This window comes from Elephas maximus, chromosome X (genome assembly GCF_024166365.1).
Source record: "Elephas maximus indicus isolate mEleMax1 chromosome X, mEleMax1 primary haplotype, whole genome shotgun sequence".
Classification (NCBI taxonomy): Eukaryota; Metazoa; Chordata; class Mammalia; order Proboscidea; family Elephantidae; genus Elephas; species Elephas maximus.
In genome coordinates, this window is record NC_064846.1 from 106247108 (window position 1) to 106261956 (window position 14849).

The 14849-nt window shown below is 40.3% G+C and overlaps 1 protein-coding gene across 8 annotated transcripts in view; it reads right to left on the minus strand.

The window, feature by feature from the left end:
- The window catches only part of ARHGEF9 (Cdc42 guanine nucleotide exchange factor 9), a 284119-nt gene that overhangs the window by 8588 nt on the left and 260682 nt on the right, over positions 1 to 14849 (minus strand). For all 8 annotated transcript variants that reach the window (XM_049872986.1, XM_049872991.1, XM_049872985.1 and 5 more), the window contains one exon: positions 9625 to 9868. In XM_049872986.1, the coding sequence (XP_049728943.1) occupies positions 9625 to 9868 (244 nt within the window). The remainder of the gene's footprint in view (positions 1 to 9624; positions 9869 to 14849) is intronic.

The window sequence follows — 14849 nt, forward strand, 5'->3', positions numbered from 1 at the left end:
GTGTTTTAACTCAAGGGGTTAAGAAGGGCTCTAACAGTTTGGTTGGCTGGCTAAAATGAGTACCTAAAGATGGCCTACACTAAATTAAGATGAAAGGCCGGAACTGTCTTTGTATACTGTAAAGTATCCAGGTATCCAAAGGCTTAAGTAAGTTGGAAAGATAGATCGGATTTCTCATGTAAAACCTGCACATCCATCCCAGGAAGGTCCACAGGACACACCTTTCACCACAACTGTGAGAAATAAGTTTATGAGGAGAGTCTCAGCATCCTTGAAGAGCTCTGTGGGCATTCTTCTCAGCAGGACAGACATTACAGTAGGAACAATCATGAAACTGGGCTACCTAGAAGCAACGGGGAAAATAGGAGCCTGGGGTGGCAGGAACTAACTGACAGCACTTAAAACACCAAAGGCAGGGTGGGTGCAGTTACTGTAATAGGCATGTAGCCAAAGCAGTAATCAGAATACTCTGACTCACAGAGACCTATGGCACTGGCTAGGTAATCATGGCATCCCTAGGAAAGAAATAAATGGGAAGCCTAATAAAATTTTACTTATCTGTATAAGCAGAAGTTATCTAGGTATAGTGAACAAAGTCTGACTTGAACTACCAAAACAGGAGAGTTACAATCCCTCAACCAATACCAAGACTTGAGTCAGTTTACAGACCCAAAACTCTCTGAATGAAGGAAGGGGTGCTGGGATCCCTCGAAGAAGGTACCCATTACACATTGTCAAAAATGTATACTGCTAATCTTTCTCTCAGACTTCTCGAAAGGGACCTATGGCCATACACCAGGGTGACAGTGCATTGGGGAAAGAAAAATAATCAGATTTTTCAGAGATTACTGGACATTGGCTCTAAACTGGCAATAATTCCTGGCACCCAAAACATCACTGTGGCCCACCAGTCAGAGTAGGGGTATATGGAGGGCAGGTGATCAATGGAGTTTCAGCTCAGATCCATCTCACAGTGGGCCTAATGGGTCCTCGAGTTCACTCTGTGGTTATATGCCCAGTTCCTGGATGCATAATTAGAACAGATATGCTCAGCAACTGGCAGAATCTGGCTGGGTATTAGAGAATTACAGTGAATTCTTGTAAACTTAATCAGGTGAGACTCAAATTACAGCTAATTTCCCAGATGTACTTTTATTGTTTGAACAAATTAATACATCTCCTATGTGCTACGGTGGAAACCCTGGTGGCGTAGTGGTTAAGTGTTACAGCCGCTAACCAAATGGTCGGCAGTTCGAATCTGCCAGGTGCTCCTTGGAAACTCTATGGGGCAGTTCTACTCTGTCCTATAGGGTCACTATGAGTCGGAATCGATTTGATGGCATTGGGTTTGGATTTGGTTTTTGGTTATATGCTATGGCTGCTAACCAAAAGGTTGGCAGTTCGAATCCACCAGATGCTCCTTGGAAACTCTATGGGCAGTTCTACTCTGTCCTATAGGGTTGCTATGAGTTGGAATCGACTCGATGGCAATGGGTTTTTTGGTCTATTGGTAATGGTTGCGTATGATTGATGTAATCAGTCTCACTGAATCGTACACGTGAAAAATGTTGAACTGGCAAATATGTTAACTATATTTTTACAGAAAGAAAAAATATACATCCCTGGTACCTGCTATGCAGTTACTGAGCTGGTGAATTTTTTTCCCCCTATCTTTTAGTAAAGACCACCAGAAGCAGTTTGTTTCCAGCTGGCAGTGCTAAGAATACATTTTCACTATCCTACTTCAGTTCTCCAGCCCTATCTCATAATTTAGTTCACAGGGACTTTGACTGCTGGTCTATCACATTGATGATATGCTGATTGGGCCTGGTGATCGAGAAGTAACAACCACCATATTTTATGCAAATAACACTTTCTACGTTTGTTTGCCAACTGCTTCCCCCCTGCTCCCCCCCATGAGGTATTTTCGTAAGCACTGCTATGGCAATTTTATTTTTTTACATGTTGCTATAAAAAAATTAACATAGCATGCTTATGAAAATACCTCGTGGCTGGAGGGAGCAATTGGCAAGTAGAAGGCATGCATTATTTGTGTAAAAATATGGTACTCTAGATACACTGGTAAGACACTTGTGTGCCAGGAGATGGAAAATAAATTCCACAAAAATTCAGGCACCTTCCATCTTAGTGAAACTTCTAGAAGTCTAGTGGTCTGACACATGTTGAGAAATCTCTTTCAAGGTGAAGGGTAAATTGTTGTACCTTACTACTAAAAAAGAGGAAAAAAGTTTAATGGGCCTCTTTGGATTTTGGATGCAACATATACCTCATTTGGGTATGCTACTCCAACTCATTTATTGAGTGACATGAAAATTTTCTAGTTTTGAGACAGCTCTACAATAGGTCCAGGCTGCTGTAACAAGTTGCTCTTCCACTTGTAGCATTTAACCCAGCAGATGTGATGGTGCTTAAAGGGTCAGGAGCATATAGAGATGCTCTTCGGAGCCTTTGGCAGGCCCCTCTATGTGAATCATAATGTAGACCTTTAGGATTTTGGAGCAAAGCCCTGTCATCCTCTGCTCTTTTTTTAAGAAACAATTTTTGGCTTGCTACAGGGCCCTAGAAGAAACTGAATGCTTAACCATGGACCACCATGTGAGCTAAGTTGCCTGTCATAAACTTAATGTTATCTGACTGACCAAGCCATAAAATCAGGTGTGCACAGCAGCACTTGATTATCAAATGGAAGTGGTATATACAACACAAGCTCAAGCAGGTCCTGAAGGAACAAGTAAGTTACATGAGGAAGTGGTCTAAATGCCCATGGCACTACTCCTACTACATTATCTTCTTACTCTCATCCCACATCAGAGGAGATGACTAAGGAAGAAAAATCTCATGCTAGGTTTGCAGATGGCTCTATACAATATGAGGGCACCCCCTGAATGTGGACAGCTACAGCATTATGGTCCCATCCTGGGATAATCTTGAAGGACCCTGAGGAAAGGAAATCATCCCAATGGGCAGAACTTCGAGCAGTGAACCTGGTTGTTCATTTTGCTTGAAAGAAGAAATGACCAGAGGTACAAGTACAGTCATGTGCTATATAACATCCATTCAGGCAACATCTGACCACGTATGTCTGTGGTCCCATACAGCTTTGCCAAGTACATACATGGCTAAGTATACACACTTGTCTGGACCTAGGAAGAAAGGGGCAGAGGGAGGAGAAAGGGAAGGAGGGGGGCAGGGAAGTACTGTGTCATTGGAGGTCAGTGTACCATAATTAATTAGATAGGATGACCTGTTCTGTGGATACCAGTTAGCCTCTTTCCTCAAGCCAATCCTGTCATTGCCACTGGACTCATGAACAAAGTGGACATGCAGAGCTTTGGACTGGTTCATTCCATTTCAAACCTGTGCTGAGAATTTGCATTTCTAAAAAGTTCCCTGCTAAGAATTTGCATTTCCACCCCCAGATATACTGAATCAGAATCTACGTTTTAGTAAGATCCCCACCCAGGTGATTCTTATGTATAACTTCCTGGGAACTTGTTAGAAATGCAAATTATCAGCAGAGGTTTGAGCCAGAATGAACCGGTTCAAAGCCCTGTGGCCATGGTAGGAGAGATGGAGGTCATATACAGGCTCAGCAACATGGACTGCCCCTCACTAAGGCCAACTTGGCTACAACCACTGATAAGTGCTCAATTTGCGGCAGCAAAGTCCCCAATATGCCATCATTCCCTGCGGTGATCAAGTGGCAGGTTGATTACACTGGACCACCTCCATCATGGAAATGGTAGCACTTTGTTCTTATTGAAATAGACACTTAGTCTGGATTTGTGTTTGCTTTCTCTGCTTGCAATGCTTCTGCCAAAATTACCATCCATGGGCCCATAGAATGTCATATCCACTGTCATTGTATTCCACATAGCATCACTTCTGACCAATGAAGTAATTTTACAGCAAATGAAACACTGCAATAGGCCCATGCTCACAGAATTAAATGGTTTTCCATGTTATTTCATCGTTCTGAAGCAGCTGGCCTGGTAGAATGGTGGCATGGCTTTTGGAGTACTCCATTACAGTGCCAGCTAGATGGGGTTGGGGCAATGTCCTCCAGGAGGCCGTATATGTTCTAAAGCAGCATTTCATATATGGTGCTATTTCTCACATAGCCAATATTTGTGGGCTCATAATCAAGGTGTGAAAATGGGTATGGCTCCACTCGCTATTACCTCTGGTCATCCACTAGCAAAATTTCTACTTTCCATCATAGGCTCTGTTGGTCCAGAGGTCTTAGTTTCAAAGGCAGAAATGCTTCCAGCAGAGGACACAACAATGATTCCACTGAACAGTAAGTTGAAATTGACACCTAGCTTTTGGGTTTCTCATGCTTCTTGAGTCAAAAGGGAACGACAGGGGTTACTCTACTGGCTGAGGTGTTTGATGCTGATTATCAATGAGAAATTGAGTTGTTGGTACTCACTGAGGGTAAGGAGTAGTATGTATAGGATACAAGAGATCTCTTGGGGTATCTCTCAGTATTCCCATGTCCTGTGATATAAGTCAATGGAGAACTACAACAACCAAATTCAGGCAGTACTGTTAATGCCTCACACCCTTCAGGAATGAAGGTTCGGATCACCCCACCAAGTGAAGAACCAGGACCAGCTGAGGTGCATGGTAAGGGCACCATTGTGGGTAGTATAAGAAGGTAGTTACAAATACCAGCTATAAGCAGTTACAGAAATGAGGATTGTAATAGTTGTAATAGGTATTTCTTCTTCATTTTGACTTAAAAAAATACACACACGTGCACATACATTTTTGTCTTTTCTCCTTTCTTATTCCTTTATCACCTAACATAAGATTAACAATGATGAACTTATACCTCAGAATTTAAGTTACTAGATATAAAAGAAGAAGAGTGAACATAACCCCAAGACTTTGTATCTTCTCCTGGGGAAAGGGTTAGCATGATTTTAGTTGTACACAGGATAGTTACATCATGTTAGGCAGAAGTATGACTATTTTTATTTGGAGATTGAGTATGGTTTAAGGAGATGTGTATGGGCGTATAAGCTGACAAAGGGAAAACTGTGATTTTTTTTTTTATGTGTCAACTTGGTTGTGGTATCTAGTTATCTAGGAGTTTCTGTGAAGGTATTTTGCAGATTAATTAAATCCTCCAATCAGCTGACTTTATATAAGGAAGATTATGCTGGGTAATGTGGGTGGGCCTGACTGGAGGCCTTAAAAGAAGGGCTGAGGTTTCCTCAGGAGAGAGAAGAAATTCCTCCTATGGATCACAGCTTCAGCTTATGCCAGTGGAGTCCCACTCTGCTTGTGAGCTTCCCTTCCTGACTGCTTGCCCTATGGGTTTTGGACTTGCTTAGCCAACCCCCACAATCACATAAGCCAATTCCCTGTAATAAATTTCTTATTGATATTATCTTCTACTGGTTACGCATCTCTGGTTGAACCCTGACTGATACAAGGAATTTTAGTTAAGACTCTATATTTTTTACCTGGGCAGTTACTTATAATAAATTAAGTTAAAAAAAAGCAAGTTGCAGAGTAATATGTATAATATAATTTTCTGTAAACAAGTAAGTTTTGTGTATGTTTATATGAGCATGAGATTAGTATGGAAAAAGGCATGCCAAATTGTTAATACTAGTTATCTCACACCAGTTTAAGGAGTGACAGAAAAGGGAAAAGAATATTTATTTGTTTAAAGGGTTATGATGGCTGTGTATTACTTTTATAATTAAAAACTCAAACAAAAAATTATGGTAACAATGAAAATAATGATTAAAATATGTTTTGGAGGAAATGCTAATGATATAATATTAAGTGAAAATGTGGATAACAAAATTATATCTATTCATCATGGAGAGGCAGGGGTGTGGAGAGAAAAATTCAGCCACCATAGCTTTTCTATTTAGACACTTAGAGAAAAGGCATTAGAAGAAAATATATCAAAATGTTTATAATAGTTATGTCTGGGTAGTACGTTTATGTGTGATTTTTACTTTTTTCTTTGCATTTCTCTGGTTTTCCTCCCAATTGCTTACAATGACAGTGATTTACTGTAATAATGAGAACAACAACAACAAAAATAACCTCAATTTTTTTTTTCAAAAGATGAACATAGGCTTGCTCAGGAAGTAATTTCAGAGGCTTTTCTATCAGAAGCAAATTCTTAAAATCACAGGTTTTTAGGGCATTGCTAAGGGGGTCATTATATGTACAGTTAAGATGCTTGGCCCCCGGAAATGCCTAATGGAAAGATGTTTTCCTTTTTATTACAAAGTAGATTGAAGAGAAGGAGATTTTTTGCCTTCAACAAAGAGGCCCTCTACATGGCTTTTCCCCGTTGGGTGGGAGACATTGTGTTGGAGCTAGAGGGAATGGCAGGGATCTTCTAGATGATCCAGGGTCTGCAGAAAGTATACTAAAACCATTCTTTGAATAGCTCTAACAGCCTAGGCAGTGGCAGAGACTGCTGTGACCTGCCATTGGGGGAAACAGCATTTTTATACCACTCCATATCATGGCTCAAATTTGACATGAATGGGACTCAAAGTGAGTTAGCAATGTGCATTCTACCCAAGACCTGAGGAGACTAGTATTAGACTATCCTTCCTTGCCTCTGGACCATTTCAATCCCCAACAACGAAGGATAACAAAAACCAAACCAGACCCATTGCTGTCGAGTCAATTCCAAGTCAGCAACCACATATGACAGAGAAGAACTACCCCATAGAGTTTCCAAGGAGCACTTGGTGGATTCAAACTGCCGACCCTTTGGTTAGCAGCTGTAGCACTTAACCACTATGCCACCAGGGCTTCCACAAGGAAGGATAAGCAGCTGTAGCACTTAACCACTACGCCACTAGGGCTTCCACAAGGAAGGATAGGAGAACACAATTACACCAGGATTGATGGGTAGGCTTATGCCCCCCAGGGGCAGTTTCCAACAACTTTTGCAGAGGTGTTTTAAGGTACAATTATAGTCCAACCAGAAGTGGGGCAAAGACAGAAGCTGTGTGTGTTCTCAGGGAATTATGAGCCTGGCTGTTTGGTATTTTTATGCCAGAAAGGCAGGACCCTGAGCAATAGACCAGACAGGACTTTGCAAGCTGCAAAGCTATTACCAATGGTACTAATCCTATAGTCAAGAAGCAGCATGAAAAATATATCCACTGACTATATCCCCTCTGGAAAAGGGGAACAATCTGTTTTAAAAGAAAGATTATGTTTTAGTGTGATTCTAAATAAATGCAGGTGGTCATAGTTTTAGACCCTATTATATTTTTTATAATTTAAAATACTTCCACATAGACAGTGTGATATGAATGTACATATTAATTTTAATCTATACTCCAAAGGCATTTATTAACATATGAAGTATGTTAATAAATTTCTAATCAGGAATACACACTCCAGAGGTGATTTTTTAATGTCTCAAAGACTCAGAAGCTTTTGCTCCAGAGACCACTAATGCCAGTATTTCTGCCGCCTTAAGGCAGGAGGCCTAATTAGCCTCACACATGTTAGAAATGAATTTTCATTGGTGAAAGGAATGTTATTCAATATGTTTGGACTGGCTAGGCTCTTTAGTCCTCACATGAACTGGGTATAAGCATCTAGTGAGTCTTATAGCCTATACCCTTGAGAAGAGATCCTGAACCTTAAGACTGCAAATAGGTCCTACATCTTGGCCCTAATCAGAGAATTTTGTTGCCAGACTCTGACTAGAAAGTTAGCTGAATCCTGTATGAAGGAACAAAAAAAATTAATAACAGGCATCTTATTTTGTTCTTAAGGGTTTTTCTCTTACCTACAACACCAAAAACGAGCAGTAAATGCCTGACCCCGATAATGTAAAACTATTAACTTTTTTTTTTCTGGCATTAAGGAGTGTTAATAATAAGGAAACTGAGCCCCACTTTACCACAGTGATTGAATCTTTGCAAACTCCTTTGTGACAAAGACAGTTGTTAACCATAAACTAGCTCAGAGTTTATCTAATGCAAAAAAACTATAACTTAATATCCCTGCTTCCTGAGAGATAAGTCATCTATTGTCATTTTAAAACTTCTAGACTACACTTAAATATTTGTGCAAATGATGGGGGGAGGGGCAACCAGGCTAGAGATCACCTAGTAACCTTATATCAGCTGATCTCAGTAAGGGAGGGGGGCAGGATTCAATCAATCACCTTAAGATTAGCCAATGGTTGATTTTCTATTCTTCCTCCTCCTCTTGTCTTTGTAAGCTTCATTGGAACTGGCCTACATTTAACCATTTGTTTTTGCTGTTTAGAATCAGAATGGTCTCCCTATATGCATATAGACTAACTGCTCGGAATAAACTTTGTTTCAATTTCCTTGAGTGTTGACTTTTTTTTTTCTAACACCTATCACTAAAATATTACTAAATCTCCTTGACTAACACTTTCACAGAAGATGCTGTCATGCACCTAAGGACAGAGAGCTGGGATTTCACTGACAGGTTGTATGACTGTTTGCTAATAAATGTTGGTATTGTGTAATAGAATTCAAAACCAAGGTGCCTGGTAAATGTGAAATGGCTGGCTTGAGGTTTGGGCCTGACTTAAGTTCTGCTTTTGCCCTAGCAACAACTGACCTTTGTATAGACTTAATCATGCAGCTAAGTAAATGTTTCTCTGTGATTAAGCCAAAAGGAATGTCAGCAGGATGCTTCCTGCGGGTCACTGCTCAAACAGTTACGGAACCTTTTGTGTAAGATATCCTCAGGAAATGATTTCGTCTTAAGCCAATAATTTTAACAATCCACTCTAGGAAAACCTATTCGCAATCATCTAGGTGCTAACTCACTCCCCCTTAACCAGATGGCCAACTTTTACATTTCAAAGGACTTCAAGCTAAATCTGATCTGGTCTATAATCAATCATTAACCCCACTGTTGGCAGTACCTCTGCATTTATACATGGTGTCCAATTCCCTTAGCCCACATATGCTCTGTAAACCAGTCCTAGCCAAAGCCTCGTTTCCAGATGTCCCACATCCCACTTCCCTAATTGCTTAGCAACTAATCAGAATATTGTAAACCTAAGCTCCTAGTTTAGTCCTATAACTATCCCCACGGGACTGCTCCTCCCCAGGAGCACTGATTTCACTTGGTGAGATCTAGCATGTACCCCCACTCAAATGGTCTTTCTTTCAATAAATCTCTGTATTTTCACTTTATTTTGGGTTTTTTTTTTTAAGCTGAGTATATTGGAGCCCTGGTGGAGTGGTGGTTAAGAGCTTGGCTGCTAACCAAATAGAGTTCTATGAGTCAAAATCGACTTGACAGCAATGGGTTTGGTTTGCAAAGCCGAGTATGGGTCATTACTCTATGACAGTATGCTTGGCAGAATGCAGCCTGAGCCTTGCTTTCAGTGTAACATTCTTATCTGGTAATGAGACTGTAGGGGAGGCCAACCTATAGTCCCCACCTACCCCTAACTAATGGAAGCTAGTGGTATCTACCCAAAATAATCTAATATTTGGGAACCACCAAAGTGGCTTAGGTCATTTTACAACAGAAATTTCTCCTCTAACCAATTCAAACCTTCTATGTTCTTCATAGTCATATTCTTCTTTCTCTTCTGAGGTTACTTACCAATTTTTTCATCTTCCTGCACCATTTTCCGCTCTTCTCTGAAAGCCCTGAGCCAGCGAATCTTCTCCTCCAGCTTCTTGGCAAAGAACAGATGTATCTCTTCAGTCTCCTTGTTGTGAAGTTTGAAGGCATTCTTCATGCTGACATTGAAGTCATCATCTCTACCATCTTCAATGTCAACCACTTCATATTTATCCATGTCAATACGTCCTTTGTAGTACAGGATGTCTCTCCGGATCAGGTCCTAGGTGGGAAGGAAGACAAGGCTTTTCTTTGCAGGTATATGGAGAGTGAAAACCAAGACAGTTGGCATATGGGCACAAGACACTAAACTACCATGGTTTTGGAGTACCAATGGGGGCTTGGTCTAAATTTGGACAGGTTAGCTTAGCAAGCCCAAAACTGACAGGTTAACTAGATGCCCTTACAGGAATCCTCTGTCCCATATCCAAAGACTCTGTCTCTGACCCCAGCCTCAGTCCATATATGTGTTTGCAAGACTGATGGAAAGTAGAAAGCAGTGAGCCACATGCAGTGACTAAAGACTAAAGAGTGATTAGAGAGGCTTTTCTTCTTCCAAAGCATTAGCAAACCTTCCATAGGCTTGAAGTGAGATGGCTGGGTGCCTAGAACATGCTCAAGAATTGAAGAAGGCAAGGAAGACCTGGATTTCAGAGGGGGATTGAGTGATAAAAATAGATAGCTGGTCACAAACTGCTGGCTGGGAATGGTTATCTGGCAAGGGTCTAACAATTAACACTCTGGGAATTTTTAGAGAAGGCCTTGTCTGGCAGGAGAAATGAGAGTGAAAGTGAATGAAAAGGAGTTTCACATACTGACATGGATGAATCTCACAAATGCTGCTGACTGAGAAAAACAAAAGTTGTAGATAGATACAAATAGTATGCTACCTTTTTGCTATTATTGTTGTGGTTGCTTTCCTCTCAGATTAATTGTAATTTTCAGTCCATGAGATACTCATCATTGGCCTCTCCTGAATGATGCTCTTCTTTGTCTGTTTTTAATAATGCAGTAAATATTTGCAAACCCACCACCCAATCCAAAAGCTAGGACCTCAAGGAAACCTCCATCTTAAATCCCATTGTTTCCCTGGTTTCCTTTTTATATAGTTTTATCTCATCTGTATCTTATATAAGGTTAAAAACATATAAAACAATGCCAAATAATGCTTAGGGATACATATATATGTACAAACATTGTAAAGAAATGCATGGCAACGATGTATGCCAAATTCAGGAGAGTACAGAGAGGATAATGGGGAGAAGTGAGGGAGGAAGGGGGAGGAAGGGAGGCAGAAGAGACAGAGAAGGTGATGAAGGGACTACAGGAGAAATACTGCATTTTTAATGGAGTATTTCTTAAGTTGAATGGTAAGTACATGGGTGCTCATTATATATATGTTTTTCTACTTTGAAAACTATCCATAAACATAATTTTTAATTGTTGCATACTATTCCAACAAGTTATTACAAGTTTTTCTACCATAATTTGATCAACATTTCCTTCATATTTTGAGTTATTTAAATTGTTGCAGAGCTTAATCTATTATAAGTAACAGCTGGATGAACAGTTTTGCACATAAAGTTGTTTTTGTTTCTGTATTTCAAATTCTTTCCCAACTTAAGTACAGTTGGCCTTCTATATCTGCAGGTTCTGCATCCATGCATTAAACCAACCACAGATTGAAGATATTCTGGGAAAAAAAAGTTCCAAAAAGCAAAACTTGCATTTGCTGAGCACCAAGCACTACACTGAATCCACAAGAATGAAGTGATATATAGGCATATTCTGCTGTAGCCTCCCACCATCCCACAGATCCTCAGTCTCTCTCCAACACTCGTTTGAGCATTTTTTGCCTCGCTCTGGTGCTCATTATATTATTTCTATATCTTTCAAAATCTTAGATATTCATAAGTCAAAAAAAGAAAAACATAGGGATGGATGAAATGACCTATGAGCCTATGGAATTTCAGGTCTGATAAGTAACTCTCTCAGAGCAGCCTTTCAGGTCCTCCTCATCTCAGCACTGCCCTCAGCCTCCCCTGAGAAGACATCCACTGTTGGGCCATGTGGTGCAGCCCAGTCTGGCCTAAGAATGCCCCTGTGAGCCCTGTCCTAACAGATGTTCTCTACTACTAGTAGGGGCCCTTTCTGGCTACCTCTCCCCCTCCTCTCTCCTTGCATCTGGTCTTTCAGTCAACCTGACAGAATCAGAAATACTCATTAATTTTTATTAACATTTTATAGTTTGGTTAAACCATTCCCATTCTACTGAATTGCCTGATGCGCCTCGTTCTCAGCTGCCGGCTACTTGCAAAGGATCAGCTTCTGATCATGCACATCCTCAGTCCTAAGTCTTCACACTGCACCATAGACTGTGGTTGCTTTAACTCTTCAGTAGGGCTGGGGAAGGCTGTCTTTAAGGATTTCCAACATAGCTCTGTCAATCTCAAAGCACCAGGCTGGGAAATACAGGTGTTGCTGGATTGCTTTGCAAAAAATAATCACCACATTGCTTGTTTTCCTCCCATAATCATTTTGCATATAAATAAGCCAAAAGTGCAGATAGGTTCTAATCTGTTGGGTGCCCCTAGCATTAAGTTCACAGGTGAGGAAGAAGTTAACTGTACAGACAAGGACAATGCTGCTCCAGGCCTATTTCAGAGCCTGGGTTCCTTTTGCCAGGCTCAAGTGCACGAGCTCATTCCTGGCCAAAAGAACAGAGTAGTTCCCATGAGCCAACTTCCTCAATTCTCAGGCACACTTTGTGGGACACATGCACAAAAAGTGGGACCTGTCAGGCTAATCTAACTACAAAAACAAGGCAAGATGGGGGAATGGATGGATACAATCTAGTTTGATCTTGTAAAGGTTTTGAATTCTGCCTTATAATACACATTAAGCAACAAACTGAGAAGCCAAGACTAGACCACATAGCTAATAGCTGGGTGCTCACCTGGCAAGAACACAGACAGTCTCAACCTCTATCTGTTCGTAACTTCAGCCAGCTCATTCTTTTCCCCTATGTTGGTGTGTCATAGTCATGTCAGCCTTGAACACCTTTGCTAATTTCCAAAAATGTAAAGGATGTGCATGATCATGAAGCAACATTAAAAGTACCGACTGAACCCCTGTTATTTCTTTAGGTACTTAAAGAAGAAAAGGAACTAGAAAATCTCTGCCTTGGTGATGGAGGAACAGGGCTAGAAAGGTGGGTTATTAAAATTCTCCCTTTGGCTGCCCTTCCTGGCTGTCCACAGGGTTGAATGCGAGTTTTCAGGCATCAGGTCAGTCATACAACAAACCAAGACAAGTACATGATGGGAATGATTAAGAATGACCCACTGGTTCAGAAAATCCAATCAGAGAGGATAGCTACAAATCAATGCCATTTACACTAGCCCCCAAGAAGATAAAATACTTAGGAATCAATCCTACCAGAGATATAAAAGACGTATTAAAAAAAAACTACAGTACACTTCTGCAAGAACCCAAAAAGACATACATAAGGGGAAAAACATACCTTGCTCATGGATAGGAAGACTTAACATAAAAATGTCTATTCTACCAAAAGCAATCTATACATTTAATGCAATTCCAATCCAAATCCCAAGGACATTCTTTTATGAGATGGAGAAACAAATCACCAACTTCATATGGAAGGGAAAGAGACCCCAGATAAACAAGGCATTACTGAAAAAGAAGAACAAAGTGGGAGGCCTTACTTTACCTGATTTTAGAACCTATTATACCACTACAGTAGTCAAAACAGCCTGGTACTGGTACAACAACAGACACATGGACTACAACTGAGAATCCAGATGTAAATCCATCCACATATGTGCAGTTGATATTTGACAAAGGCCCCAAAACAGTTAAATGGGGAAAAGACAGTCTTTTTAACAAATGGTGCTGGCATAATTGGATATCCATCTGCCAAAAAATGAAACAAGACCCATACCTCACTCCATGCACAAAAACTAACTCAAAATGAATCAAAGACCTAAATATAAAATCTAAAACAATAAAGGTCATGGAAGAAAAAATAGGGACCACATTGGGAGCCCTAATACATGGCATAACGAGTATAAAAAACATTACTAACAACACAGAAGAAAAACTAGATAACTGGGAGCTCCTAAAAATCAAACACTTATGCTCATCCAAAGGCTTCATCAAAAGAGTAAAAAGACTACCTACAAACTGGGAAAAAGCTTTTAGCTGTGACATTTCTGATCAGCACCTAATCTCTAAAATCTACATGATACTGCAAAAACTCAACTGCAAAAAGACAAATACCTCAATTAAAAAATGAGGAAAAGATATGAATAGGCACTTCACTAAAGAAGACATTCAGGCAGCTAAAAGAAAAATGAGGAAATGCTCACGATCATTAGCCATTAGAGAAATGCAAATCAAAACTACAATGAGATTTCATCTCACTCCAACAAGGCTGGCATTAATCCAAAATACACAAAATAATAAATGTTGGAGAGGCTGTGGAGAGATTGGAACACTTCTACACTGCTGCTGGGAATGTAAAATGTACAACCACTTTGGAAATTGATTTGGTGCTTCCTTAAAAAGCTAGAAATAGAACTACCATAGGATCCAGCGATCCCACTCCTTGGAATATATCCTAGAGAAATAAGAGCCTTTACACGAACAGATATATGCACACCCATGTTTACTGCAGCACTGTTTACAACAGCAAAAACATGGAAGCAACCAAGGTGCCAATCAACAGATGAATGGATAAATAAATTATGGTATAGTCACACAATGGAATACTACGCATCGATAGAGAACAGTGAGGAATCTGTAAAACATTTCATAAGATGGAGGAACCTGGAAGGTATTATACTGAGTGAAATTAGTCAGATGCAAAAGGACAAATATTGTATAAGACCACTATTATAAGAACTTGAGAAATAGTTTAAACGGAGAAGAAAATATTCTTTTGTGTTTACGAGGGGGGGAGGGTGGGAGAGGGGCATTTACTAATTAGACAGTAGATAGGAACTACTTTAGGTGAAGGGAAAGAAAGTTCACAGTACAGAGGAGGTCAGCACAACTGGACTAAACCAAAAACAAAGAAGTTTCCTGAATAAACCAAATGCTTCAAAGGCCAGCGTAGCAGGGGCAGGGGTCTGGGGACCATGGTTTCAGGGGACATCTCACTCAACTGGCATAATAAAATCTAT